The following is a 26,724-nucleotide window of genomic DNA, read 5'->3' on the forward strand; positions in this document are numbered from 1 at the left end:
GCAAAACTAGCGAAAATTACCACCAAGACCCATCTGGGGAGTAAGATAAATGATGTCGTTCTAAACACTATCACACCCAAGTTCTGAATTACATGCATCAATTGTAGTGTCGATTCTTGCAGTATTTTGATAGGTTTCATTTCATACGGTAATAAGTGAGAGACAGTACGATACTGCTACAGCAGCCTTTAACAACTGGTCGAAATAAAGTATGACTGCAACGCATATCCAGAAATTTCATAACATTGAACATTGTGTATTACCTTAAAATGTTGGTCTCTGTATGAACCGATATCGGTGTAAGAATCACTGTTTAGAGCATTCAATTTAACAGACATTGTGAATAAACAGACAACAGTGCTCCACTTCAGTTAGAGTCGTTCTACGTTTCCGGTTAGTGAGTCCGTTCTTTAGACATGTCCGTGTGCAACATCGCCACCTTAAAACTTATACAATTCTTTTAATTGTTACTTGTAAGGAAACCATTTTTTTACCTTTAGTCCATGAAAAGCGGATGTCTAAATTTTTTTTTTAACGTATTGTAACGAATTGGGTTGTCTGTTGTCTGTTCTTGTGTTGACATTTGCGTTTCTCTGAGTTGTGTTGTGTCCGAGTTCTGTGAATGCATCGCGCGTGAGAGAGAGATAGGGAGAGAGAGCGAGCGAGAGAGCGTGTGATCCGTCGAAAATAACGGAGCGAGTTGGTTGACCGGTGTTTTGATCGGTTTCGGCCAACAGAGCCGGTTTGTTAGAATAAAAAGACGAAAACTGAATGGAAGTCTGACGTGCGTCTTTTAAAAACGCTACAGTATTATGGAATGTGCCAAAAATATGTCATTGCTTCATTTGAGATAGTGTTGCGTCGAAGTTAGATGTCAATGTAAGTGTCATATTTAGATGACAACAAAATGAAAGAATGAAATACAATGAAAGTTTGCGTGTCGTGATATTGGGTTTAGGGATTCAGGTGACACGTTTGGAGCAACTCGAACGCATATATATATATATATATATATATATATATATATATATATATATATATCCATCCATTTTCTGTCCCGCGTCTCCTTACTAGGGTCGCGGGGGTGCTGGAGCCTATCCCAGCTATCTTCGGGCAGTAGGCGGGGGCCACCCTGAACTGGTTGCCAGCCAATTGCAGGGCACACAGAGACGAACAACCATCCGCGCTCACATTCATACCTAGGGGCGATTTAGAATGTTCAATCGACCTGCCACGCATGTTTTTGGAATGTGGGAGGAAACCGGAGTACCCGGAGGAAATCCACGCAGGCATGGGGAGAACATGCAAACTCCACACAGGATGGCCGGAGCCGGGATCGAACCCACGCCCGATGCTGTCTCTCACTGTGAGGCCATCGTGCGAACCAGTCGGGCCCCTCTCTCTCTCTCTCTCTCTCTCTCTCTCTCTCTCTCTCTCTCTCTCTCTCTCTCTCTCTCTCTCTCTCTCTCTACATATATATATATCCATCCATTTTCTGTCCCGCGTCTCCTTACTTATATATCTCCTTACCTTATATATATATATATATATATATATATATATATATAATGAAAAATAAAATAAAACGTTTTTTTCCCAATTTAAAACTTCAGCTTCGGAAAAAAACGTTTTTTTTCATCATTATATTAAATACTACAAAGCCCTAGTATGTTAACATTTACTATGGTTACTAATTTGCATACTTTGTATAACGTTCTTGTGTAAAAAGTGAGTTCACGTGACTTAGGCATGCATAGCGGATCCTAGCCGGGTTTTCCCTGGCATATATATTTGAATAATCCTTTGTCGTGGAGTACGATGTAAATTTGAGAAATAATTGGCGCCCGTTGCCATTCTCCATCAATTTGGATAATGAGCAATACCTGCGCAGTTCATCGCGATGTCCCTGTCACTCTACAGGTCAGTGCTGCCATCCAGTGTCCATTTTGCAAAACAACAATACTGATAGAATTGAGGAAACTATATTAGACAGAATACAACAATTACAATCACCCCAAAAGTGACTCTTTGATGGAAATAAATAAACATATCTCAACAAAACACTAATTGTTTGAGTGTCACACATGTACGGTGTCACATGTGGTTGGAGGACTGTAAACTTAAATTGGCATCTAACATATACATTTACATTGACATCCCCACAACACTTTGTCAAATGACATGTCATGACGACATATACAGACGCAAGGCGCAACAACATATTTTTGACACAAATCGAACCCCATAAGGGTGACGCTCAGTTACCGCCGTACTTACAGCTTTTTAATGATTGATTGTTGTGTTTATGTAATTATCCATCCATCCATTATTGGTACCGCTTCTCCTCACAAGGGTCGCGGGGGGTGGTGGAGCCTAGCCTAGCTGTCTTCGGGCAGTATGCAGGTACACCCTGAACTGGTTGCCAGCCAATCGCAGGGCACACATAGACAGACAACTATCCGTGCTCACACTCACACCTTGGACAATTCAGAGTGTCCAATCAAACTACCATGCATGTTTTTGGAATGTGGGAGGAAACCGGAGTACCCGGAGGAAACCCATGCAAGCACGGGGAGAACATGCAAACTCCACACAGGAAGATCAGAGCCAGAATCGAACCCACGACCTCTGCACTCCGAGGGCATCGTGCTAACCAGTGGCCCACCGTGCTGCCCTTTATGTAATCATATTTATGTAAAAAAATTATATTGTTTTTCAGTCTTTGCAAGGTTTCCTGACCAAGCATGCCGAGGGGAGTCTTTTTTTCATGCTGATTCACCACTGGAATGAGCTTCCATTAAATGTTAGACAAGCACCCCCTCCAACCCTGTCCATTTTTATAACTCTTTTGAAGACACATATTTCTTATTCGGTTTCGGTGCAACTTGACCGTTCACTATTTTCTGAGGTATACTGCGTTAGTATCATAAATTTGTATTTTATCTGTTCTTGAATTATTGCGACTGTTTTACTCTGTGTAAAGTGCTTAGTTACGGTTGTAACTGTTGGGAAATGCGCTTTACAAATGAAGTTGTATTGTATTATTTTCCTGAATAGCCTTCAAAACCTTCATAAAGACGTGAAACCCGGAGACTGTGAAACATGCCTAATTTTAAAGCCCTTGCCAGCTGATGAAAGTGTAAAAGTACTATTATTTTATTAACCTTTGCGTTCTTTTAATGTTTGCAAGTTGTTGCCTTGGACAGATTTGTCGCAATCATGACCACCGGGTGAAATTAAAGTTAAAAGGGCAAACAAACCCGAGTAAAAAATAGCCCAGGGTCCACATCCAACTGCCTCCAGTCTCGGACCAGCACTCATATTGTAAAAAGTAAGTAAAATGTAAAATATGTGATGAGATTTCTTTTGTGTAAGTATGAGCACCAGTTCAAGCAAGGAAGACCTACTTTTTTTTTGTTTTCGCTATATTTCGTGACTTTTCTGACCAATCCAGCAACAATTTTTCCTAAAACGAGATTAGTACAAATGACAACAGTGGTTCTAATGTTCGCAACTTTCTTGGTTATTTCCTGCAATGGAAGGAAGAAGGCTAAGATTTGGCCTGATAATGCTGTACCACAGACGTCAAAGTCCAGTACTTGACGACTGCTATTCCTGCACGTTTTTTAGATGTTTCCCCTCCTCCAATAAACTTGATTTAAATGGTCAGCTCATTAGGACTACAAGACCCTGATAACTATTCTGATTATTTGAATCAGGTGTGTTGGAAGGAAAACATGAATAACATGCAAGATAGCGGAACTTGAGGACTTGAGTTTGACGCATGTTATACAAATCGACAGTTTCATATATGTACATATCGGGTGAATTATGTCACCACAGTAATATTACGTCACACAATACAATACTTGTATATTAGGATTCCTGACATTTGGTGTGAAAGATGTTATAATTTGTAACGTGTAAAGATGTACTTTTAATGAGTGCTTATAATTTCGTCAAAAAGTTCTATTTCCTACATATGACATTACATACCATATGTAAGCATGTAAATATTTAGCATGCGGAGCCCCTTTGCAAAATTAATTGCCCAACACTGCGGGGTAACAATTAGAGCTTGAAGACGATTAATCGCCAAAGACACTAAACAAAAGTGATGCCTCGCTGAAACCAACGGGTCGTCGATCATTCGACATAGCAAATTTGGAGTGGTCTATGACTGTACTGGCACACATGTTAAGAGTCCCTTGAAATCCTGTATTTGACAACCAGTCCAAAAAGTGTTTTTTCCAAAGATCTTTTTTTATTATCAATTTACTAATAAAGTCAACAATAGCTAATATTTGTTGGCCATTACCACAGTAGGGGGAATTATCTGCCAAACTTATTGCAATTTAAAAAAAAAAAAAAAAAAAAAAAAAAGCAGACAAATAATACTGCTAATAACAGAAAAATAATCATGTGTATTTATTTGGAATGCTGCAGTGTTTTTTATTATCGTGATTCAGTTCATATTTTATCAACCTGGATCCAGTAAAACAGAGCACATTATGCAAGTAGTGGTGGAGAGTGGAATCTCTGCTGCTGAAAGAATCCCATCCCAAATTTGTCACGTTTTCAGCACTGATGTCAGATGTGGTCTATAATCACAAGGAGCATCTCCTAAAAAAAGTCAGAAAAGCAAAAATTAGGTTACTGTTGTTGTGTTGTGCTTATGTCGCTTGCTGCGCATGCAGGACTTTCTGTAGACACTGTGCAACCATTTGTGTGTCCCACTAACAAAACTGTATTGACATGGTTGTTTGTGGATTTGTTCTTTTCATTTGGGCGTACAATCATTCTGCACATTATTATGTTTTCACTTTAAACATATATTGAAAGCATTTCTTTCACCAAATCTCTTCTTGACATAAATTGAATAATGGCATTGCCACCATTTAAAATGACCTCTGATTTCAAATTCAGTTGATTGTTAAAAAAGAACTAATAATGGAATGCAGGGGCAATTCTAAATATGTTATAATATAATGACGTGGTGTTTATACATTTACATGATTTCCATAGTGACCGCAGTGCTTTTACACAAAAATGCATGATCAAAAACACTTTTGTGTTGAACTAGCAAAATTCGATTGTTGAAACAGTTGTCAGAAAAGGTCACCTCAATGTGTGTTCTTAAATTACTTTTAAAAAAAACCATCGGCATTAAAATGAACACAGATTTGTCATCCAACTCAGCAAAGGTACATTTTTAATTATTCTGTAACAAGGATTTGAGGGCTCAACAGACAGACGGTCAGTTAGATAGATATCACAAGAAAGGAAAATATCTATAAATGTCTTAGTTCAGCACAGTTTACATAAAATAGAATCAAGTTTAAATAGAGGTTTAATCGAGAAACCTCACTAGTTGCACCCCTTGTTAATACGCAAGTAGGTTATTCACACCCCCCCCAAAAAAAAAAAATGCGCCTCATTAAACATGTGCAGATAATATTATGCATGTGCATGAATGGTAGCTTCTTTTCCAACATAGAAAGAGTGCCTTGAACCTTTTGCCACATTTTAGGCTTCATTAGATATAAACTTATTTTTTTGTGAAGAATCAACACTAAGTAGGATACAATTGTGAGGTGGAACGAAATTCATAGATTTTAAATTAATTTTAGAAATAAACTGAAAAGTGGGGCATGCAAAATTATTTGTCCCCCTGCGGATTTTTGTTTGTTTAGAATCAACACCAAGTGGGACACATTCTAACACCTGGATATGATTAATATTTAATAGATTTTGCTTTATGTTTAGGATCATTGTCATGTCGGAAGGCAAACCTCCATTCTAGTCAGCTAGACTCCAACAGGTTTTCTTCCAAAACGTTCCTGTATGTGGCTCTATCCACCTTGCCATCAATTTGCACAAGATTCCTTGTCTCTACCCCGAACCATTTTGCTGCTACCACATTTGATGGGATGGTGTGTTCAGAGTGATGTGCAGCGATCCTTTATACATAACATAACATTTTGCCCAAAACGTTACATTTGGATTCATCTGACCAGAGCGCCTTATTCAACGTGTTATCGTCAATTGTCTTATCAACACTGCCAGCTGGCAGACTGAACAACAACATATGGAAGTGCATCATAATGCATAGACACCGTACACATAAACCATTTATCCATCCATTATCCAAGTACGGTGCAACATTAAATCCAAGAGTCAATGAATACCAATGCATAACAAGGTGGGTGATTGCAAATAGAATAAACAAACAAAATAAACTGGTAATAAATGCAGTGGCACCTTAAGACATTTTTTTAATTAAAAAAAAAAAGTATGAATTTCGTTGTACTACACAATTGTGTCCCACACAGTGTTAATCCCCCCACCCCAAAAAAATCCACTTTAATATCTTTATTTTTTTAGGCTTATGGCGGTAAACTTCAAGGGAGTGGAATACTTTTACAGGCCACTGTTATAAAAGAGGCACGGTGGACGACTGGTTAGCATGATGGCCACACAGTTCAAAAGTGCAGGGTTCAATTCCAGCTCCAGCCATTCTGTGTAAAGTTTGCATGTGCTCCCTGTGCCTGCGAGGGTTTTCTCCGAGTCCTCCGGTTTCCTCCCACATACAAAAATATGCAAAGCAGGTTTATTGACTACTCCAAATTTTCTCTCGGTGTGATTATGAGCAGTTGGAATTGGCTCTCTCGCATCGACAACTCTCATGAGGAGAAGCAGCACAGATAATGGATGGATGTAATAAAAGAAAAAGAAGAAAACCAATACAAGCCTTTTTATACACGTGTGTTATTTGACATAGTCATATTATACATACTCATTCACCCATACATGCATATACAAAGTGTTCCAAATATGTATGCACACTTTAAAAATTGTCAAGTAGTGTTTAAGTGTTTAATACATATACATTACTTCTCAGAAAGTAATAGCCTTAACAATCCATTGTTGGTTTGTCACATCCTATTCTGACGTCTGACAATGCGAAGCAATTAAATCTCACATACTAGGAAACAATTTGCTTGGTCTTTGCATTTCAACAGTGTTTTCACACTTGCAGTGGCATTTTAGAATGCATTTCATTTCCTTTCCAACATCTGCTCAAGTGTGTATATGATTTTTGGGACACTGTATAGGGTTTGCCATATAGGGTTGGCGCATACACTCCGACCCCTACATCAGTGTATCTCAATTATTTTCTGTTACCCCCCCTCCCCCCAGCAAGGAAAAAACAATTCGCAAACCCCCAACATCACCCACTTTCCACCACAAGTGTTAATAATACAATTTACTCAGCAGATTAATACTCGTTGCGCACAATGGGCAAGGAGAGCGCCACTGCCAACTACTGGAGTGGATGTGCAAATACACTTTATTGTAGTATGGCGTAAAAAAAGCATGTTCCCCAGGTTCGCACACGCCACCCGCAGCATCGATCGCGCCCCACTATTTGAGAACCACTGCCCTACATAAACAATCGATAAAAGGTAAATGTTCCGATAACTGACCAGTACCTTGGAGCATCATCAAAGTTCGGATCTCCTCTCGATTCGGATCAGCTCCACCTCAAAGATCAAAGTGGCACCCCCGGGGATCTTCGGCGGCGCTCCCCGGTCTCCGTAGCCCAGATCGGCGGGGATGACCAGCTTCCTTTTTTCTCCCTCGCACATGCCAAGCAGGCCCTGGTCCCAACCTTTAATCACTTGGCCGCTTCCCAGGGTGAAGGTGAAGGGTCGGTCGCGGGGAATGCTGCTGTCAAACTCGGTGCCGTCCTCCAGCTTACCGGTGTAGTGCATGTTCAGCACGTCTCCATTGCGGGACCTGATGGGGCAGTTGTCTATTCGCTTCTTGATGCCGATCTGCAGCTTCTTCTTCTCAGACCCGCAAACCGAGCCGAGCGACAACGCCGCCATCGCTAACAGTAGAAACGCCCGCATGGCTGAGGTCGTCTTTGTTTGTGAGTCAAGAGAACCCTGCACGCTTGAGTCAGCTCAATAATGCGTGCACTCGCTGAAGAAGGAAACGGAAGTAGCAATTTTCTTAAATCAATTCTGCCGTTCACAAACAGCGTCTCCTTGTGAATAGGAGTTGCTCTACACGTAAAACGATTAACTTTGCTTATTTTTAATGACGCAAAGAACACATTTTACTACGAACAATCTCAAGGCACGCCACCAAACAAAGACACAAAAATTACTATTATTTCGTCTCAGTGTGAAATCAGGTGCGATCATGTGTGACTGCAGCAATCTCTTCATATACTTTTGGCCATTGCAAAAACAGCACCACTAAGCACTGGAGCCTTTCTAATCAGCTACCACTGTACAAGTCAAGTCAGGACGACACCCCAGAATTTTTTTTTTTTACATTTTCCTGCCTCCGAATGCATTTTAATTTGGTACAGTTGAGTGAAGTCAATTAATTTACACTTAAATGCAATAGACTGCTGATTATTTTTTATACACAAAATAGTTCCAACCTAATGTCAGATAAGAAGAGTGAGTATTAATGCATTTATGAATTATATGATAAACGAGCCCAAGGAAAGTATCTGAGGTAAATTTGTATTAAAGTACCATAATGAGTACCCACACCTAATTATGTAAATTTATTTATTTATTCTTGGCATTCGATCAAATGTACCATGTATCATTAGGGTTGTATTATTACTATTATTATTATTATTATTATTATTATTATGTCATAAGCCACACCGTTTATCCTGTACTGGGACGCCGGAGGGTGCTGGAGTGTATCCCAGATGACTTCGGGCGAAATACGGACCATACCCTAAACAGGTCACCAGCCTGTCACAGGGCAGACAGACCGTCACCGAGTGGGAACCGATCTAACGCTGCCCGCACACAAGTCAGGCGGATGTAGCACTACACTATCAATTACTATTATCATTATCATTATCATAATCATTATCATTATCATTATCATCATTACTATTATTTTAATTGTTGTTGTTGTTGCCAAATTATTTAATAAATAATATTGTAAACAGATTGCTGCCAACCCAATTTTAAATAAAATAATAAATACGTAAGTGAATAACACGAACATAGCCAAGAAAGCCTAATGCAAATAATGTTTTAAATGTTTCTTAATTTTCTTTATTTCGGCCCCCTTGCATTTTACGTAATTTATTTTTTATTTCTTCATTATTGTTCCATTTTATTTCTGTGATATTTAGTGTCTTATTGCTCTATTATGTTAAGTATTTATGTGTGACATACAAAATGTAGAGATTGACATTTGCGCTAGTGCCTTTAGAAGCAGGGGATGTTTGGATTTTGATCAATCAAAAGAGCTCGTTTGAGGCAAAATCTCTGGTCTGTTTGTCGGACAAGTGTCGGTCAATGTGAACGTGCATAGAATGATTTTTTTCATGGTACAGATACAACATTATTTCACACATCTTCCAGTTTTTTTTTTGCTCTAAATGCATTTTTGCATTTCCTCGGTACAAGTAAAAGTTAGTTTTGCACCAAATTTATCGCCCATGTGTATTGACAGCTCTCACGTTCAAAGAGGTTGGCGACCACTCCTGTACCGAATAAGCAAAAGCAGTAATCGTTGTTGGCCAATGGGCGGCGATAAAGCAACACTGTCAGTTTGAAAACCGACGATAAAAGGAAAAAGAAGAAGAACCGGAAGTTAGGCTCGTTTGTGGCTTTATCTGTGACGTGCTACAGTCAGTCACCAACACCTTTAGGATTGAAGTAAGTCACCTTCGTTCTATTTATTGAAATTGCCTATTAGAATAACACAGTATTGTTGTCAGCCAATGTATTCAACTAACTCACTATTGTTATTTCAGGGCTAAACTATCCAGTAGGAGACTTAAGCTTTATTTTTCCTGCGGAACTCCAACTCGACCAACTTGCTCCAGCGGTGGTGACAAAAAAAAATCATGTTGTCTCGAATGTTGTTGTCTCTGCTCAACAACCTCCATGTCGTGGAGAAGCTGGCGGAGTCTCGTCCGATCCGTAGGGCAGCGCAGATCACAGCCTACGCCCTCACTAAAGCTCAGATCGTCGGCCGGGACGCCTCGCAGCGAGTCTTGCGGTCCCAGACGCTGCGGAAGGTCCGAGAAGAGACCGGCGGGCTGCCCGGCGGCGTGGAGGACGCCGGCAGGCGACTAAACAGAGTCCGAGAGACGTTCGTCAATGAAGTCAAGGATGGGTGGAAAGATGGATCGCGACAGGTTAAGAAATAATCTCTCAACCTGGGTGTTGAACCGAAAATTAAATGTCATCAGTTTGTGTCAACAGTGCTGACAATGAATTCAGGTGTGGCTTCCGGGGCCAATCAGACGTGCTTTTGACATCCGGTTAAAACGAACTGACCTTCAATCAATGCTATGGAGCATATTGATGCATTTAGAAAAGGTATGTCGTGTCACCACGCGTGTGCATGTGTGATTTGGTGGCCGCCATCACCATGAACTGACTTTTTCTTGAATCCAAAACAATGTGGCATTTTAATATTTGGCCATTATTGTAAATGAACATTTTAATGTACCTTCTACAGTATATGAAGATAGTATATAGTTTATGGAGATTATTTACTCTTGTGGTGAGATTAAATGAACATAATTACAATAAGTGTGGTCTATCCATTTTCAGTATAGACACAGTTTGACAATAATGTGATGGGTTGTTTGGAAATGGACCTATTTCCCCTCTCATAAATGCTTTATTTGGAATAGCTTATATAAGAACAGAGTTATTTTTTCCTAATTTGTTCGGAAATAAAACAATTCTTGTAAATTAGGTAATCAACGGTTTTCTTTTAAACTACTCAATTTTTTTTTTTTTTTTTTAACAAATTTAACCTGCCTGTCACTCTGAATGAGTTTGCAATGATCACAGATGCAATTCCTTCTGAAATTCTTGACACCCTTGAGAGGGATGGAAAAAACCACCAACTCTGGACCCGGTGGTGAAATTTATAGGCAAGAGCTGTCTCACTACATCAGATGCAACACCGCTAATATTAGTTCCTTTTTTCAAAAAGATATTTCTACAACCCTGAATGTTTTTTCCTACTCATTTGGTTTTGTTGCTAATTTACACTGGGGGAAAAAATAATGTCGCTTTCATACAAATATCTTCTGACTTATGAAGCAAGGGAAATTTATTTTCAAATTATACTCGGGTACCTGCTTCCCCAGCGTTATCTTTTTAAGTTCTAGAAAGACATCTGTGTTGATTGATTTGTGGAATGTCCCCTGAAACGTTGAGTCACCAATTCTGGCAATGTCTGTATAACCAGCAAGTTCTGCAAAGATATATACCAAGTTATTGTTGATCATGTTGACTGTGACGTTACCCTTTATTGTGGAAAATGGTTTTGTTTCTTCAAGAACGGTGGTTGAAAAAAAGTGTGTAATAATTATTCTAGCAAAATTCCATATTCACAAATCCAGGATGGCCGAGTGGTCTAAGGCGCCGCGTTCAGGACCCAGTCTCCCCAGGAGGCCTGGGTTCGAATCTCGAATTTCCCCATTGTGGGACTAATAAAGGGCAAATTATTATAAAAATTATAAATGTCTTCACTCTAAACCTCTTTTCTTCGAGGCACTCTGGCAGAAACCAAAAAGTACTTGAATTCATTTTGATTCCAAAAAACAAGTAAGCAGTTAAGAATGTTGATATTCTGTACCGCAATGCTCAATTTTTATCCTTACTTCCACTAACGTTAACCACGAGGAGAAAATAATAAAATAAATAAAATGAGAAAAGTCGATTATTTTGTTAATAAAAATTCACTAATGAAAATCAGAAATTGCTTTTGAACTGTGGTTGAACGTCTTCATTTTTATATGAATAAATAAATAAATAGATCGATGGAACAGTCCTGGCTAAAAATGGTGGTAGCCCTAGAAAAGATAATACCTAATTTGACAGTAGGAACGTTCAACCAAGCTGTGTTGTTGAATTAGCATCAAAGATGTCTTCCAATTTGTAAGCCGTTAATTGGCCAAGGAAATGTCAGATTCGGTTGTCCAGCCCTTTAATTTAAAATAACGGCATTTTGATGCACTCTGTGTCATCAAGTCAATTCAGAGCCCTAAACTGAAATTAAGTTGAGATCGCCTATAGCTTGCAAGCAATTTTAATGAAACATAAACAAAGCCAATGCTTTCCTGATGCTGCTTATATGCTAAAAAAGTGTGCTCAATGCTTTGCAAATACAATGGGCCTATGTATGGAACAGCCATCTATCCATTTTCTGAACCACTTAAGACTATTCCATCTGAAAAGTATACAGTATTGGGGAATTATTGATTTCGGTCGCATGTGCTGATCAAAATTCAGTTTTAAGGTTTTGGTGGTATGGGCTGATAGTTGTGCCACTAGAAACTGAATCTGAATATCATCAATTTGAATGTGAATTGCTTAACTTGAATATCTGAATTGAATACTGAATATTTGAATTGAAAAATTAGTTATTGAATTTAAAACTGAATAGTGAGGAGAAGCGGTATAGATAATGGGTGGATGGATGGATTGATTATTCAATTCAAAACAGAATTATTGAATTACATAAATTGCATATTTATTGTTTAATTTGAATCTGAATTTTTTCCATCTTCAATTTATGTAATTCAATAATGGAGGATGAGCAATGGATTCCAGGTACATAGCTGTCGTCGGCCAATCAGCCCCTTCGTTTTGAAGGCTGGAAACCACTTGAGCCGCCATCCTCAGACGTGTGACTTTGATTGTGCTTTTGTAGGACCGAAAGAGACCTCTGGAGGGCGCTAATTCAATAATTCAGTTTTTAATTCAAATATTCAGTTTTCAATTCAAATATTCAAGTTAAGCAATTCACATTAAAATCTATAATATTCATATTCAGTTTCTAGTGGCACAAATATCAGCCCATTTATGTGGGCCTCAAAAAATGGGGGAAAAAAAGTAGATTTTTTTTTAAAGTTCAATCTCTATTAATGCCTTGTTTTAGGAGTAAGAAATTAAGAAAATTAGGATGTATTCATTATTAATTCACATTTGACTGAAAATCAGCCTATTTTGGCTCTTTCAAATTCCATTTTAAAAACATTGTCAAAACCGTTTTTACCACTTTCTGTTTTGTGTACATTTCGCTTACTGTGAACAAATTTGTTTTTATGTTTACCGCATTAAATTAACATGAGACTGTCTTTGTGTTTTAACTTGATGGCCGGCATGCATGTTCCCCTTTATGGAAATGGTGAAGTAGAATTTGTTGAGATCAGAAACGTTATCAATTCATTGTTGAGATTTTTAATATCTAGATATTTTTTTTTCCGTACATCTGAAAGGTTCTTAAATCTTAGGGGACTCGCTGAACTCTGAGAAACAATGCTATGTTGTGGATGGAGAATGTGAGGTGGCCCACCTTCTCACGTCAGGATTTCCTTAACTGAGCGTTTCATTTAAAATAAAAGAAAAGCAGGTGCAGGCAAGACAGCCAGTAACATCAACGCGGATCCAAACATCCCATAATATTTTTTTAGATATCATATATAATATATAATAATAAATATAATGGCCGCACAAAACACAAATTTCTGAACATTTTTGACATCGCACCACCGCATCACCTGTTTGGGATGCAAAGTCAGCAGCATTGAAGCCTCCTAGGAGCGAGGTTTTTGAAAACGCACCCTGACACAGTACAAAATCAATATCGCGAGAAATTGACCAATTTTACCTCTAACGATAAATGCACGATAAATTCCTCCCGTGGACTAAAAAAAATCTAAATAAATGCAGGAAATGCATATTGACTGTTTTTATTATTGACCAACTGATACACATTACTTTCAATGAAAAATAAAAGTACAAAAATCATTTGTATAAATTCCAAAATAGCTTGCTTTACATGACTTGAACAATGTCACAAAGAAAAAGGGTACCTCTTGCAAAATCTTTTTCTGCAAGTAGATTGCGGCAAGATGCTCTCATGATGTAAATCATGGCAAATAAAAAAAAAAGCTAAATAAAATGAAAGAAAATGTCAATGCAAGCCAAATAAACAAGTGTGCATCATCGGGGAAAATGTGCCGTCTCGAGTACTCTGGTGCGCAGTCGCCACTTGTCGTCTATGTAATGCACAGTCAGGCTCAATCAGGGATCCATGTTGCGACCCGACCACAAGTCGGATGTAGATGCAAAATGCTTGACATGTCTAAGCTTCCGGCCCGATGTAGTCCATATCGGGAAATACGGCTTTCATGAAGCGTTTAAATCCTGTGCGCGCCACTGTAACTAGAGGAGCTCTATCTTTAGCTATGTGCTAGGCTATCGCGTCCACCTCTGAGACGTTCTCTCATATGGTGTCGCCTCCGTTATGGGCTGTTGTCACTTCTCGAACCTTGCTTCTCACTTTGAACTTTCAGCACAGCATGGTTGTGTTGTGGGTAGTGAAAAAGCTTCTGGATTTGAATCGCCAGCCACGACAGCGACGTCTGTTTTCTTTCTCGATTAGACGGGTGGAGTCACGTGACTAGAGGCGCTGTTGCGGTCTTAAAGGGGCATGAACATTGCCGCAGACAGAAAAGGCTTTTCTTTTTTTTTTTTAAACACCGAATTTACCGACATGGGCAAAATGATTTCGGTCATTGTAATAAATCTCGGTAACGGTAAATTTTCGGTTTATCGCCCAGCCCTACTCGGCATGACTAATCGGTTCATAGTCAGTGCAACTGTTCCCGTAACGTAACACTTTGGTTATTTTTGGTTTGAATTGTGTCTGTTGACTGGAGACTGATACAGGGATGAGGTTGCAACGTCACTGCTCAGTGCATGTTGTCACAAGATGGTTACAAGTTTAATCAATCATCATAATGTCAGGGGCAAACAGGCAAGCTTAACAACCATAAAAAAAAGGTGTATCACACCTCTCAGACGTGCATTTTGCAGCTTGACAACATGTTCCAGTCTTGTTGCTTTACAAGTTATGTTTTGTGCCAAATAAATGTTTTTTATGTTCAACAACAGTATGTCATTTTCTCAAATAAATTATTACTATGTATTTATTTATTTTATTTAAATGTTGCAAGATTTTTTTTCTAAGAGGACAAAACTTATGTCAAGGAAAGTAGTGGGAAGCCAATATTTTAGTATACTCTACAACTGCGTCTCTGTGTGCCTTGTGATTGGCTAGCAACCAGTCCAGGGTGTACCCCGTCTGCTACCCGAAGACACCTGGGATAGGCTCCAGCACCCTCCCCCCCGCAACCCTTGTGAGGAGAAGCGGCACAGATAATGGATGGATGGATACTCTACAACTTTTCAATTCAAGTTCAGAATGGACTTGGTGAAAATCTTTGTGTTACCATTAAGAAAACTGAAATATGAGTACAAATACTCTGCCAAAATCTATACATTTTGCAAGCATCATGGAGAAGACACTATTTGCATAAGTGGGCCACGAAATGATGTAGTCTTGATCTGGTCCCCAGGCCTTGAATTTGACACCAATGTCCTAAGTTGTTCATCTGTGTAATGTTAGTGTGAATGGTCGTGTGTAGGCGTCCTGCGACTGGCTGGAAGCCAATCCAGTATATATCCTGTGTCTTGCCAAAACCCTTTTGGGACCAGGCCCAGCTAACATGTTGACCCAGACTGGGACTAGCAGCAAAGAAGACGGGAGTTGAATTTGTTTGTAAGTTTAAGATACCTTCTATTACTAAGTATCGAGATCTGTTTTACAGTACCGTACCTATCTTACAATCTTTCTTTAAAATCTTTATTATGCCCAATTATTGCACAACTCTGTAGGTGAACCAAGTTCACTATGACTGTATCCATCAAATATGTCCAGGATATGAAAAACATGCACACAAATGCCTTTTTTATGCTTCAGAATTTATTTGAACAAGATACAAAACACAGCTGACAACAGTAGCTTTAATACCCGTGCAGACTCACTGGCCTGGCAACTAAATATTAGTTACGTTTTATCATTTCACACTGAAATAAAATCTCTGTTCAGAGGCAAGAATGCACTAATTTCAGACAGTATGAGTCAGTACATATACACTGATATGGCATCTGGACATCATATAATAGATAAATCTCTGGTTATAAGAAAATACACATCAATATATTTAGAACTGAAAGATCATTAACAACAGGAGGTATAGATTGAGAGATTCACAAATGAGACAATCCACAAAGGGTGTTTCAATATGGTAGAGGAGGAGGGGTCACAATAGAGGGGGGAACAATGTTATTTTGGTCAAGACCTCTTTTCCGAGGCAAATTAGTGATGGGTAATATGAAGCTGTCCCTAAAGCTCCTGGAAAAAAACTGAGGTTGTAAGCCTACCAACCTGTGAGAATGTAACAGGTGACAGCATATGATCTAATACGGCGGCTCACCTTCTGTAAACAAAGTGGTAGTGACAGACTCATTTTTTTTCATAGCTACAAGAGACGGACTTTGTTTTGGCCCCATAAAAGCATTTTAAAGGTTGACGTGGGAGTCGGTTTTCAAATATTTACCAATGCTATGTAATGGAAGGATTAGGAAAGGAGAACAAGGGGAGGGACAGGAACGGGAGTAAAAGTTGCATATGCTGACTTTCAGACGGCCATCATGGAGAAGAACAGCGCTACGGTGACCATCCACAGCGAGGAAATCACTAGAAGACATGGAAAAGATGACAGAATACAGGATCATATCATACAGAATACCATATCACAGCCTTAACGATCTAATTTTAAGACATCCCCATTAAATATTCTCAACCTATGAAGCATTTACCGGCACACGATGCATTGCACTCCATGTTGATCAGTGAATCCAAGTAGTTTTGCCCCAGCCACTCTTGGTACGTCTTTCTGTCACCTACACCCACAAGGCGTACGGTGGAGTCTTTGAAGATCAGATCTGTGCCTTTGTATGCCTGCGAATCGAACATCCGGAACTCTGCACCGGTGTCGCTGGCAAAATATGCCTGTAAAGAAACAACGATAAGAGGACAGTGACGCTTCAAAGATGATACAACTGATGACAGGTTACTTGAAAATGCGCTAGAAATGTGCTGTTGGAATGGGGCAATACATCCATTCATTATCTAACAGCACACTTGTCAGAGAAGTTGAAGAATATTGCTGCTGATTTAGGGCAATAGGTGGGAGACGTGGTGCCAGTTTTTTACAGATTGGAAACCCACAGGCAAACCGCCGTCCACACTCACGCGCAAGAAAGGATTCAAGAAAGATTTGGATCCCGAATGGTTTGTGCACATGTACAAGACAAAAACAGCAGCACTCAGCAAAAGCCCACACAAGCACGGGTAGAAAATACAAACACACACATCAGGCAAGATTGAATTAAAAAAAAAAATCACTATCTCCTCCTCTTAATTAGTTGAATTCCCTTGAAATGCCAGGCACAGTTGTACTGTATATCGTATGTACACGGTGTACAGACTCCCTTGAGAATCGGAACCATTTCAACATTGCTTTTCGAGTACCTGCGCACGGTCCAGGAGTCCATAGATTGCGTGGATGTTGGTGTCAGGTCGCACCATTACGGCATGGGAGGGGACGCGGGCCAGATGACAGTATTTATACTGCGTGACCTCGGCTTTGGTGTTGTGCGGACAGAGCAGCTGGAAGTCTTTGGACAGGAGATTGATGGCCCAAGCTTCAGTTGAGTTCCCTGGATAACCACACAAAAGCGCCATGTGAGAATTCATTGCAAATGCAATGTTTGTTCGATGGCGGTTCTCCTCATACCGTCAGTATTTTGGAACACAGTAGAATGCTTGATGAAAGCCACATCTCCATTTCCCGTTGCCAGACACCTGATGGAACAAAGGATTATTTATTTATTTTTCAGAATTAGGCCTTTCAGACTTAAGAACCTAAAATTGTTTATCGCCCTGTTACACCTATGGAATCTTCATTTAACCCGACATGAAAGTTTTTCGAAAGTGACGGGACGTCGGAGTACACTGAGAAAACACACGCGAACATGGGGAGATGGTGTTAACTTCACACAAGGGGGCATGAGCTGACATTCAAAGCTGAGGCAGACGTGCTAACCACTGAATCACCGTTTAGAACCGCCATTCAGTGAGAGGAAATACAATTAAATGTATTGATTACGAAGCGGGTTTGGTCTGATTTCTGTACCTGAAGGCACCGTCGTATCCATCGTACAGGTCCTTTCCTTTCTCACATTTGTTCTGCCCTAAGTTGTCTCCCACACACAAGCCACAAAGGTTGGGAGGGAAACCGGGCTGATTTGCACCTGGTACACAACTCTGCTTGAAGAACCCACCCACCGCTAAATAAAAAAAAAAGAAAAAATAATAAGACCAACATTCCAAGCCATTTCAGTTATGTCATTGAGTCCACCAGGTGGTTCTTGTATTGCTGACACTAACCTTGGGCTGCGTGACAACGCTGGTTACTGATCAGGCCTTTCTCAATCAGGGTTGATACAGGAACGTTCCAACCAGCCGTGCGACCGAATCCCGTGTGACAGGACTGAAGGCCTTTCAGATCGTCAAGACTCCTAATGTCATAGCTAGTCTTTTTCACCACCGCAACTGCATAATAGTTGGAGCCATCCCGGTCCGCTGGAGAAACGGAACACATTGTCAATCTGTGGTGTGCCACGGCTATGTTTTTTTGCTTCACTTAACGTCTTCTTTGTACCTGTATAGCTCTCTCCAGTTGCAGGTACCAAGCCATAGTCCTTGCCAGCTGTATAGATGTAACCTCCATCCAGAGTGATGGCATCAGCCTCGTTGTTCTGAGGACGTGATACATATTTGTGTTTTTTATTTCAGACATTTGTAAGACCATTTTAAAACGACACAAAACTAGTCTAGTCTCAACACTTTACCTTTATTTTCCCCATGCAGTCCGTCACAGAGTCACCATAGATACAGTTGACAGCCGGCGTAAGCCCTTTACCTTGAAAGGCAGAACCCATTGCAGCACATTTCCGCTGCTCGCCGTCCGACAGCACGCACCACCGCAAAGTGAGTTCTGCTGATAGATTGGCAAGTGAACAAGTCAAGTCAAGACAATTTTATTTGTATAGACTTTAATCACAGACAGTCTCAAAGGGCTTTACAAAACTACAATCGATATCCCCTGATCTTAACCGCCAGGAGGGCAGGGAAAAACTCAAAATCCCAATGGTAGGAATAATAAAATAATAATATACGCGGATAATGTAGTTAAGTCACCACTTTAGTTCAGTAGGTGCAGTTTGTTGATTGGCAGATATAACGGATACCTAAGTACTATACATTTTTGATTTAGCCAGTACAGAGATATTTAAAGTACTGCAGTTTTCTAGATTAATATATAAAAAAAATAAATTTGCCTCTAACTATTTTCTTTTTGCATCTTCACCTTAGGGGTGTTGACAAGAGGCTTCACTCGATCAGGATTTTGGAGCTGATTAGCGAGTTTAAAAAAGAAAAAAAGAGAGAAAAAAAACGATTAGTAGATGGACCCAACTATTCGGTGTATTTAAACAATTTTCCTATTTACTGTTGAGTTGACCCCCACTAATTGCACCGGATTGGGACCGGATCGTTCCCAGGAATAGTCAAACGCACATGACGCACATTCAAATGCATTGGGAACAATTCCTATAACTAACCCCTAAAAATTCTCCCACAAATGCTGAGAAACATTCAGCACATGGAAAATGAAACAGGATGCTCGCTTCACATTGTCGGTCATGGCAGTATGTGTACAAACAAAAGGAAAAATGTACCTGGAAGTTGACAGTCCATGACACTCATGGCATTATAATAGAGTTGACCCATCCATTTCTTGGGGTCGTCATACTCTGCACTCTGAAACTTGACAGAGGACTCCGAGAAGAGCACCGTTCCTGATCCATAAGGCTCAGAGGCAAACATTTTGAATCCAGATTTCTGTAGATGGGAAGGACTCATGATTAATACTTCATGGAATGTCAAAAAAAGTAAATTGAAGTGACCCGTGGAGCCATTGTGGGTGAGTGGTGGATGCATTTGTATTCATTTTTTTTTCTTTTCAGTATCACACAAATGCATACCAACTTCTCTCATGGAACATACTAGGTAAGCACAGGAAGTATTCCTCACTCTAGTGAACAAATGTAGGGCACCTGAGCTTTTGGCTAGCGGGCGTCATGTGCTTTTGACGCTATAGCCAAATTTATTTTGGACAGCCTTTAAAATATATAAAATGTTCTACGTGTATTTTCAGAGGCCATTTTTAATAATTAATATATATTGATGCATTTTTTTTTATATATATTTAATATTGTTCTTAATGTTTATAAAAGTGGCTCACCACTGTGGCAACAGTTGAGAATCAAAAAAAGGAAATGCTTGTTTGTTTTCCGAACCGACTCGCTGGGAAGCGGTGGATTTGGAGCAGATTGGGTTACTTTTACCCCATGTTGGGTAAAAACTGTGCTAAATGTACCCTGACGGTGCTGCTTTTTCTTCTTAGAAAATGCTGCTAACAAAATTAGTAAGAGCTAAAGTGATAATCTGTGCTAGGGTAGCTATTTCACCCAATTTGTTCGTTACTTTTTATCCATCACTTTTAAGAATGTACAGTATGTTTTTGTTTGTCAGTACAATTACATCTTTAACCTAAATTGCCACACCCCAAAACAATCAAATACAAGTAAACCTTTGTGGAAAAACACATGCAATAAACAAACAATACGAGTGTCAAAACCAAATTTTTGGGAAATTAACTGTGATTTCAGGCTGTTGGACGTACCAGTCCCTCAGAAAGCATGTTAAACACCACAGACGGAGTGACGTGATTGCCAACCACGATGCCTCGAAATGGGATGCGGACCAGATTGCAAGTTCTCCATTGATTGACGGGAAGTCGTCTTCCATCACGACACAACAGCTCATAGTCTGCTGACTTAAAATTCTTTGCCCAGTCAGGGCCCTTACCTGGAGAAAAAAAGAAGTGTCTGCAGATGAAGCCACTCATCTTCTCGTCTTTCTGTACTTTGTTCGTATGATACAGCTACTGATGAAATTAAGTAAGTCCTTACCATCTGTGACGCTTTCAACTGTTGTGTGTTTGATAAAAGCTACATCTCCTGCACCTTCAGCCATGCACCTAATGGGGCCAATCAAAGTGCATTAATGAGCGATCATTTACATTCACACCAACGGACAACAAGCACCTAAAGATAAGGGCAATCATGAGATATTGCAATATTAAAAGTGTCACCTTATGATCGTCATGTCACCATATTAAAAGCAGCGCATCTCTATAAAAAAAATATACTACTTTTTGCCCGTATTTTTTCCACATAGCATTGTGTACTTCATAGACATGACACTTGTGCTGCTGAGCCAATAGGCACACATGACAATAAAATGACTGGCTAAGCCTCTTTCTTTATCACTGCTGTTATTAAGTACAAATTAGGACTGCCCCAAACAATTATTTTGCTACTTGACGAATCACCAACAGTAATCGAGATCATATGTAAATTGCCCCAATCAGCTGCTCATATGATCATCTGTAGTTTACAGCTAGAATTCTTAAAGATATGTGCATATGAATAATGAAGACAATCAAGATGACAATACGTTCAATTTGTATTGCACGTTGCATCTTGTACCAGCATTCCTGGCATCTCTATAAATGATGAGAGCAACTAAAAGTGAAGGCAGTATTGTGGCCATAAAATTTTAGCTGTAAATGTTTAGTGCATTTTAAAATCAAACCATAAACTTTACACTATGCTGAGTTGCATTAATTCTATGAAACTATCTGTAAAACTATACAACAAATACTACAAATACCACTTTTTTTATGTAGAAAGGAATGAAATCATGAGATTAAAATTAGGGAAATGCACGCCGCTAAAGTAAACTAAAATAAAAACTTGTATTAGTTTTTATTCAGTCTTTATCCAATTTTTTTTTCTCTTCTAGTATATATAATTTGATCAACACATTCAGGAGCAGCAGAAGACGAGGCATTTCCGAGAGAAAAGCACGGCGACAAATAGTTAAATATATAAATAAATGACATGTCGACTATTTAAATTAATTGTCAATGATTTTGATCAACTAATCTTGGCAGCCCTAGTACAAATACATATATTACAAAAATAATATACTATATACAAATGTGCTTTTTTTCCCACTCAAAGTCATAATTTTGTTTGGTGTTTTTTTTTCTTTTTTTTATGCAATATAATGTCATGTCACGTCATTAGCCACGCCGCTTATCTTGTACAGGGTCGCGGGAGGGTGCTGGAGCCTATCCCAGCTGACTACGGGTAAAAGGTGCACTACACCCTGAACTGGTCGACAGCCAGTCACAGGGCAGACATATACAATATCATGTTATTTTATTTAGTATTGTGAGTTTTTTTTATTTTGCCAACCGCCCCATAATTGCGTGACAATTATTATGTGTGAGGTTCATATTGTGATAATATCGTTTCATGACGTTTGGATATTGTTACATCCCTAAATCTAATATCTTCACTTAACCTAAAAGCCTGTGAAATGGCCAAGAAACCCGGAAGACCCAAAGATAAAAAAAGAATCATATACGAATGTTATACCTGCCAATTCAAAACAAGTAAGCAAAAAAAAAAAAAAACAACCAGCAAAAACAAAACAAGCATAAAAAAATAACATTAAATTTGTCAACTTCCAAGTTGTTAAGGTTTAGTGTGCAGTCAATGCTTTCGGTAACTGTCACAAAAATAAAAAGTCAAAGGATTTGGAGTGTAAGAAGTTAACCGACATGTACATGAACTGGAATTAACGTCTGAAACGATGGATTACATTTCTGCTTGTATGATTGTATGATCATTATGACACATTTCAGCTCATGAGTTCATCCCGGTGAGTAGAAAGTAAAGCCAGAAGGACATGACAAGGTGGAGCAAGTATGATTAACGTTGTGGAGGGGCTTTCAAATTGTGGGTTTTCTTCCACATTCCGAAAGTTTCAATATAGTGGGTATTTTGAGACTTTTCGGGCTGATTTTAAAATAAATCCTTAGTATTACTTATATCCTTTCGAAAATGATTTTCATGTTGCAGTGGTGCAGTATATTACCTGAACGCTCCTTCATAGCTGTAATATAGTTCATTGTTGTTGGCCTCACATTTGTGTTGTCCGCTTTTATCGCCAACACACAGCTGGCACAGCGATGCAGGATCACCAGCCTCATTTGCTCCCGGAACACAGCTGCTTTGAAAAAACTGTGCCACAGCTGCTCATGCCCACATGCGCGCACACGCACGCACACACACACATCCAGAACATATCAGGGCATGTTTCTGAGGAATCTTTATCAATGAAAGGTTCCTACCCTGTGAGAAGTCACAACCCATGACTGACATGTAGCCCTGATCTATGAAATAACCGATGGGCATCTTCCATCCGGCTGTTCGGCCTTTCCCGGTGTGGCAGCTCCTTTTCCCGGCCAAGTTATTGATATTGATGCCAGAATTGACCTTTTTCACAACAGCGACTGCAAAGTACGAGGCCCCGGTATCTGAAATAACAAAGACAGTATAAACAGTGAGATTATGGAAAGTGGATAAAAGTAAGACGAGATGACTCAGGGCAAACACTTTATGACTAATCAAAGGCATGACAACAACATGACTGACAAATGTGCAACCATAAGTGGAAAAAACAGCCCATTAACTTAAGATGGATGGAGGTTATTCACATTTTGTTGAAGCAGTTGTTAAAAAAATTAACATAGCTTGGCACAGATCCAATCTGTGCACTTTCTTAACCTCGTCATTGTAAGTCATGTGCTTTCTTTGAACACAATTATTAAAGAACTGAAACACATCATGTTCATTACGCCCTTTGAGCTTGTGAAAATGATATGAGGCTATTAAACTGCATGAGGAGAACATGCAAAGGAGATACATTTTACCATCAGCCTTTGTTTCACTGGCAGCTATCTTGAATGAGGCGCTCTTCCCCAAGTTGTAGATGTCAGAGGCAAACATGGACAAAGCATCAGCTTGCTTTTTCTGCAAACGTCACCAGGAAATACAAAAATAATAACAAAGTGACAAACAGCAACAACATAGACTGAAAACGGTTTTGGTTGAATGTACACAATTGGAGTTGGTCACTTGATAATTTATGACATAAAACCATCTGGATCCATGCATATTTTTAAAGTAGACTATACATTGACATGAACATTTTTTTAACTGGATCACAGAGTAAGTCAGTATGACATCTTGTTGGTTAAAAGTGGGCTTGTGTATGACGATGAGTCAGGATCCAACCTGAAGCATCTGCACGCAGCTCTCCGCTGTGGTTCCACGAACGCAGCTGAGCGATGGCTTGATGGGGACCGCGGCAAAAGCCAGAGACATGGCCTCACATTTTTTCTGCTCAGCGTCCGAAATGGTGCACCACCTGATGCTGCTCTGAGCACACACTGAGCAGACAGAGATACATCAGTTTTGCTCATCTTGACTAGATTTCACACAACACCACTTCCCAGAGAATGTCAAGAGTTCGGCCAAGTCACGAGGCACAGAAGCGATATTTTTGAGGTGAAGGGGAAGAATATTGATTGGTATTGTGATTTTGACATACATTTTAGAATAGCGAATAAAAGGCTGCGGGGGGCGTGAACTTGGCTACACCGATTTCTGACGGTGCTACATGCCCTCCTAGCTCTGGTGGAGCGCCAAACATGCACTTTTGGAATATGCATGCGTCTGGTGAGCTGTTTGCTTTATAGGGGCAGTTAAATTAGGATTATGGATTCGGCCACTTTGGTGCATATTAATGCATTTATGTATGTCTATTAGCACTCTTTATTGGTCAAAAGGTCACGCAAATTTATAGATTACTTCCGCAGCATGGCAACGAGCTGAATAGAATAAAGTTGACATCAACAGTGGACTATTTTGTCAGAATTTTTTTACGTTGAAAGTGGTGATTTGAACACATTTTGAGACTGTGAGTGATGCCAGCCTAAAATAAAAGATGGGGGTGGACAAGATGAGTGGTTTCTCACAAGAAACAGCATCAATTACAGCTTGATGTAGTTCACTATTCCTGTTGAAACCTGGTTATAACTGAAAATGAAAACAGTTTTTTTTATTTAGTTTTAATTTTGTTACAGGTGTTGCCAATATTTCTCATTGATGTATAACTATTTAATTTTCAAAATTTAATTAAAAAAGAAAAAGAGAAATAAAGCTCAAACACGTAAAGACTTGGAAAAAACTGTTGCAATAATTAAGCTTAAATATGTACTTACACATCATATCCTTAAAATGTTTTCTTCTGATTGTTGCTACCGTTAGCTCGATTCAAAAACATTCAAATATATATATATAAATATGTGTGTGTGTGTGTGAGAGAATGTTTATACGAACACGTGTACGTGTGTGAATTTTATTAATATAAAAATGGAATTTTGATTGTTGATAATGTTTTTCCAAGTTTTTGTTATGCAGATGTCCTGGCATAGCCTTAGGCCACCCCAAGGAAAAATGTCTACCTCTGCCACTGTATCTATATGGTAATTTCGTCATGGATGAAGTTACTTTTTATTCTCCGAAACGTTTTGTAACCCCACAAAGTCATCAAAATGTGTAGAGATATTTACTGCAGCTAACCATATCTCTTACCAGCATGGAAAATGAATAGGAGAGCTCCCGCCGTGGTCCACATGGTCATGATCACGTACTCCTTTACGCTTAGTGTCAAAGTCTTCTCTGCTGACTCTTGAGTCCAAGTGCAAGTTTTATATCTGTAAGCCGGTCAAAGTCCTGAAATGATGTTCAGGAAAGATGTTGCACAACTTCACTGCATTGTAACAGGTAGGATACATAGGTAGCAGCAAAGCTCACTAGGTCTGGTTTATTCCTGCTGTGTAGTAAAGCGGACTACATAACTAGAGATTCGGGCAAATATTCAGTAATTGAAGAACCTCACCTTTTGCCCTCAGCTCAATTGGGATCCAGCCTAGCCGCAGCCCGATGAGAATAAGCGGCACAGAAAAATGATGGATGGAGGGATGTCTGATGGACGCTCAGCAGGAAACCCGTTGAAATTTTGAAAGCTCCTCTCAAAAAGTTCTATGTTAGTTTTCTACTAAACCAGAAATCACAGGACTCAAAAGACGCCGAGAAATGTGCCACCCCACAGTGCCAGCGTTGCCTAGCTGCAGACCAGAGTGTGAACAGAGAAGTCTTTTATAGTCCTCACCTCAGCTTTCTTCTCTGTGGCTGTGGGGCTTTTCCACTAGTGGACACTCAGGTCAACACGCAGGACATACAAACGTGCACACTATGACTGCTGGAAATGTATTAGTGACTCACTCTCTGTGGCAATAGGCAGCACAAGTGTATTGACACAGTTTGCCCTGCTTTCTAAAGTTTCATTTTGTCTTTACTACACAATAGAAGTCGAGTGATCTTCAAACCTCAGCAGAATCACTCAGTCATAATGAAAATTTAGCAGTAACAATGAAACTCGAGAAGTGGCCCATCATGCACGCACACAATTTATGAACTGTCGCTTTCTGCTCTCTTATAATGATTTACACTAATGTAGGCCTCTGTAATAACAGCTTAAACTGTACCATTGTTTTTTTTTTTATTACATTTTAATGTCCACAAGTTATCTGATAAAACTTTGACATGTATCACAGAAAAAGCTGCCGTCCCTTTATGATGGGTGAATTAACTGTCCCTGTAAAGCTTTCAGCTACATTGCTAG

General features: G+C 39.4%; 4 protein-coding genes across 5 annotated transcripts in view; 1 reads left to right on the forward strand and 3 right to left on the reverse strand.

The window, feature by feature from the left end:
* The window catches only part of ncbp2 (nuclear cap binding protein subunit 2), a 2,645-nt gene extending 2,236 nt beyond the window's left edge, over positions 1–409 (reverse strand). The window contains exon 1 of the mRNA XM_088313251.1: positions 264–409. Within this exon, the coding sequence (XP_088169377.1) occupies positions 264–338 (75 nt within the window). The 5' untranslated portion in view covers positions 339–409. The remainder of the gene's footprint in view (positions 1–263) is intronic.
* A 3,995-nt stretch (positions 410–4,404) lies between these two features.
* On the reverse strand, positions 4,405–8,026 carry fkbp2 (FKBP prolyl isomerase 2). The gene is made up of 2 exons (XM_088313187.1): positions 7,494–8,026; positions 4,405–4,623 (listed from the first exon to the last, which is right to left on the reverse strand). Exon 1 carries the CDS (start codon positions 7,914–7,916, stop codon positions 7,506–7,508), a length of 411 nt encoding a protein of 136 aa, XP_088169313.1. The 5' UTR covers positions 7,917–8,026; the 3' UTR covers positions 4,405–4,623; positions 7,494–7,505.
* Positions 8,027–9,574: 1,548 nt separating this feature from the next.
* Positions 9,575–13,156, forward strand: ncbp2as2 (NCBP2 antisense 2 (head to head)). Its single transcript, XM_088314114.1, has 2 exons — positions 9,575–9,707; positions 9,806–13,156. Exon 2 carries the CDS (start codon positions 9,899–9,901, stop codon positions 10,202–10,204), a length of 306 nt encoding a protein of 101 aa, XP_088170240.1. The 5' UTR covers positions 9,575–9,707; positions 9,806–9,898; the 3' UTR covers positions 10,205–13,156.
* Positions 13,157–15,829: 2,673 nt separating this feature from the next.
* On the reverse strand, positions 15,830–26,168 carry meltf (melanotransferrin). 2 transcript variants are annotated; one of them, XM_088313292.1, is made up of 17 exons: positions 25,939–26,168; positions 25,632–25,753; positions 24,270–24,424; positions 23,906–24,005; positions 23,324–23,509; positions 23,068–23,224; positions 21,030–21,097; positions 20,741–20,925; positions 19,734–19,896; positions 18,846–18,991; positions 18,656–18,752; positions 18,382–18,576; positions 18,128–18,281; positions 17,729–17,796; positions 17,464–17,651; positions 16,749–16,941; positions 15,830–16,626 (listed from the first exon to the last, which is right to left on the reverse strand). In XM_088313292.1, exons 2-17 carry the CDS (start codon positions 25,678–25,680, stop codon positions 16,568–16,570), a joined length of 2,163 nt encoding a protein of 720 aa, XP_088169418.1. In that variant the 5' UTR covers positions 25,681–25,753; positions 25,939–26,168; the 3' UTR covers positions 15,830–16,567. The 2 variants fall into 2 exon arrangements, with proteins under 2 accessions (XP_088169418.1, XP_088169417.1); XM_088313291.1 differs by having other exon boundaries at positions 18,846–18,994.
* Positions 26,169–26,724: the final 556 nt, after the last annotated feature.

The sequence above is a fragment of the Idiotropiscis lumnitzeri genome, chromosome 13 (assembly GCF_059441095.1).
Source record: "Idiotropiscis lumnitzeri isolate Australia: NSW breed Sydney's pygmy pipehorse chromosome 13, RoL_Ilum_1.0, whole genome shotgun sequence".
NCBI classification, from domain to species: domain Eukaryota; kingdom Metazoa; phylum Chordata; class Actinopteri; order Syngnathiformes; family Syngnathidae; genus Idiotropiscis; species Idiotropiscis lumnitzeri.

Bases quoted from the DNA above. Each gene is read 5' to 3' on its own strand.
- fkbp2 (XM_088313187.1), bottom strand. From the start codon at position 7,916: ATGCGGGCGTTTCTACTGTTAGCGATGGCGGCGTTGTCGCTCGGCTCG.
- ncbp2as2 (XM_088314114.1), top strand. From the start codon at position 9,899: ATGTTGTCTCGAATGTTGTTGTCTCTGCTCAACAACCTCCATGTCGTG.
- meltf (XM_088313291.1), bottom strand. From the start codon at position 25,680: ATGACCATGTGGACCACGGCGGGAGCTCTCCTATTCATTTTCCATGCT. The intron at 23,510-23,905 runs GTAAAATGTATC...TTGTTATTTCAG, and splicing joins CAGTGAAACAAAGGCTGATG to ATACCGGGGCCTCGTACTTT. The intron at 17,797-18,127 runs GTACAGAAATCA...TTGTTCCATCAG, and splicing joins GGATACGACGGTGCCTTCAG to GTGTCTGGCAACGGGAAATG.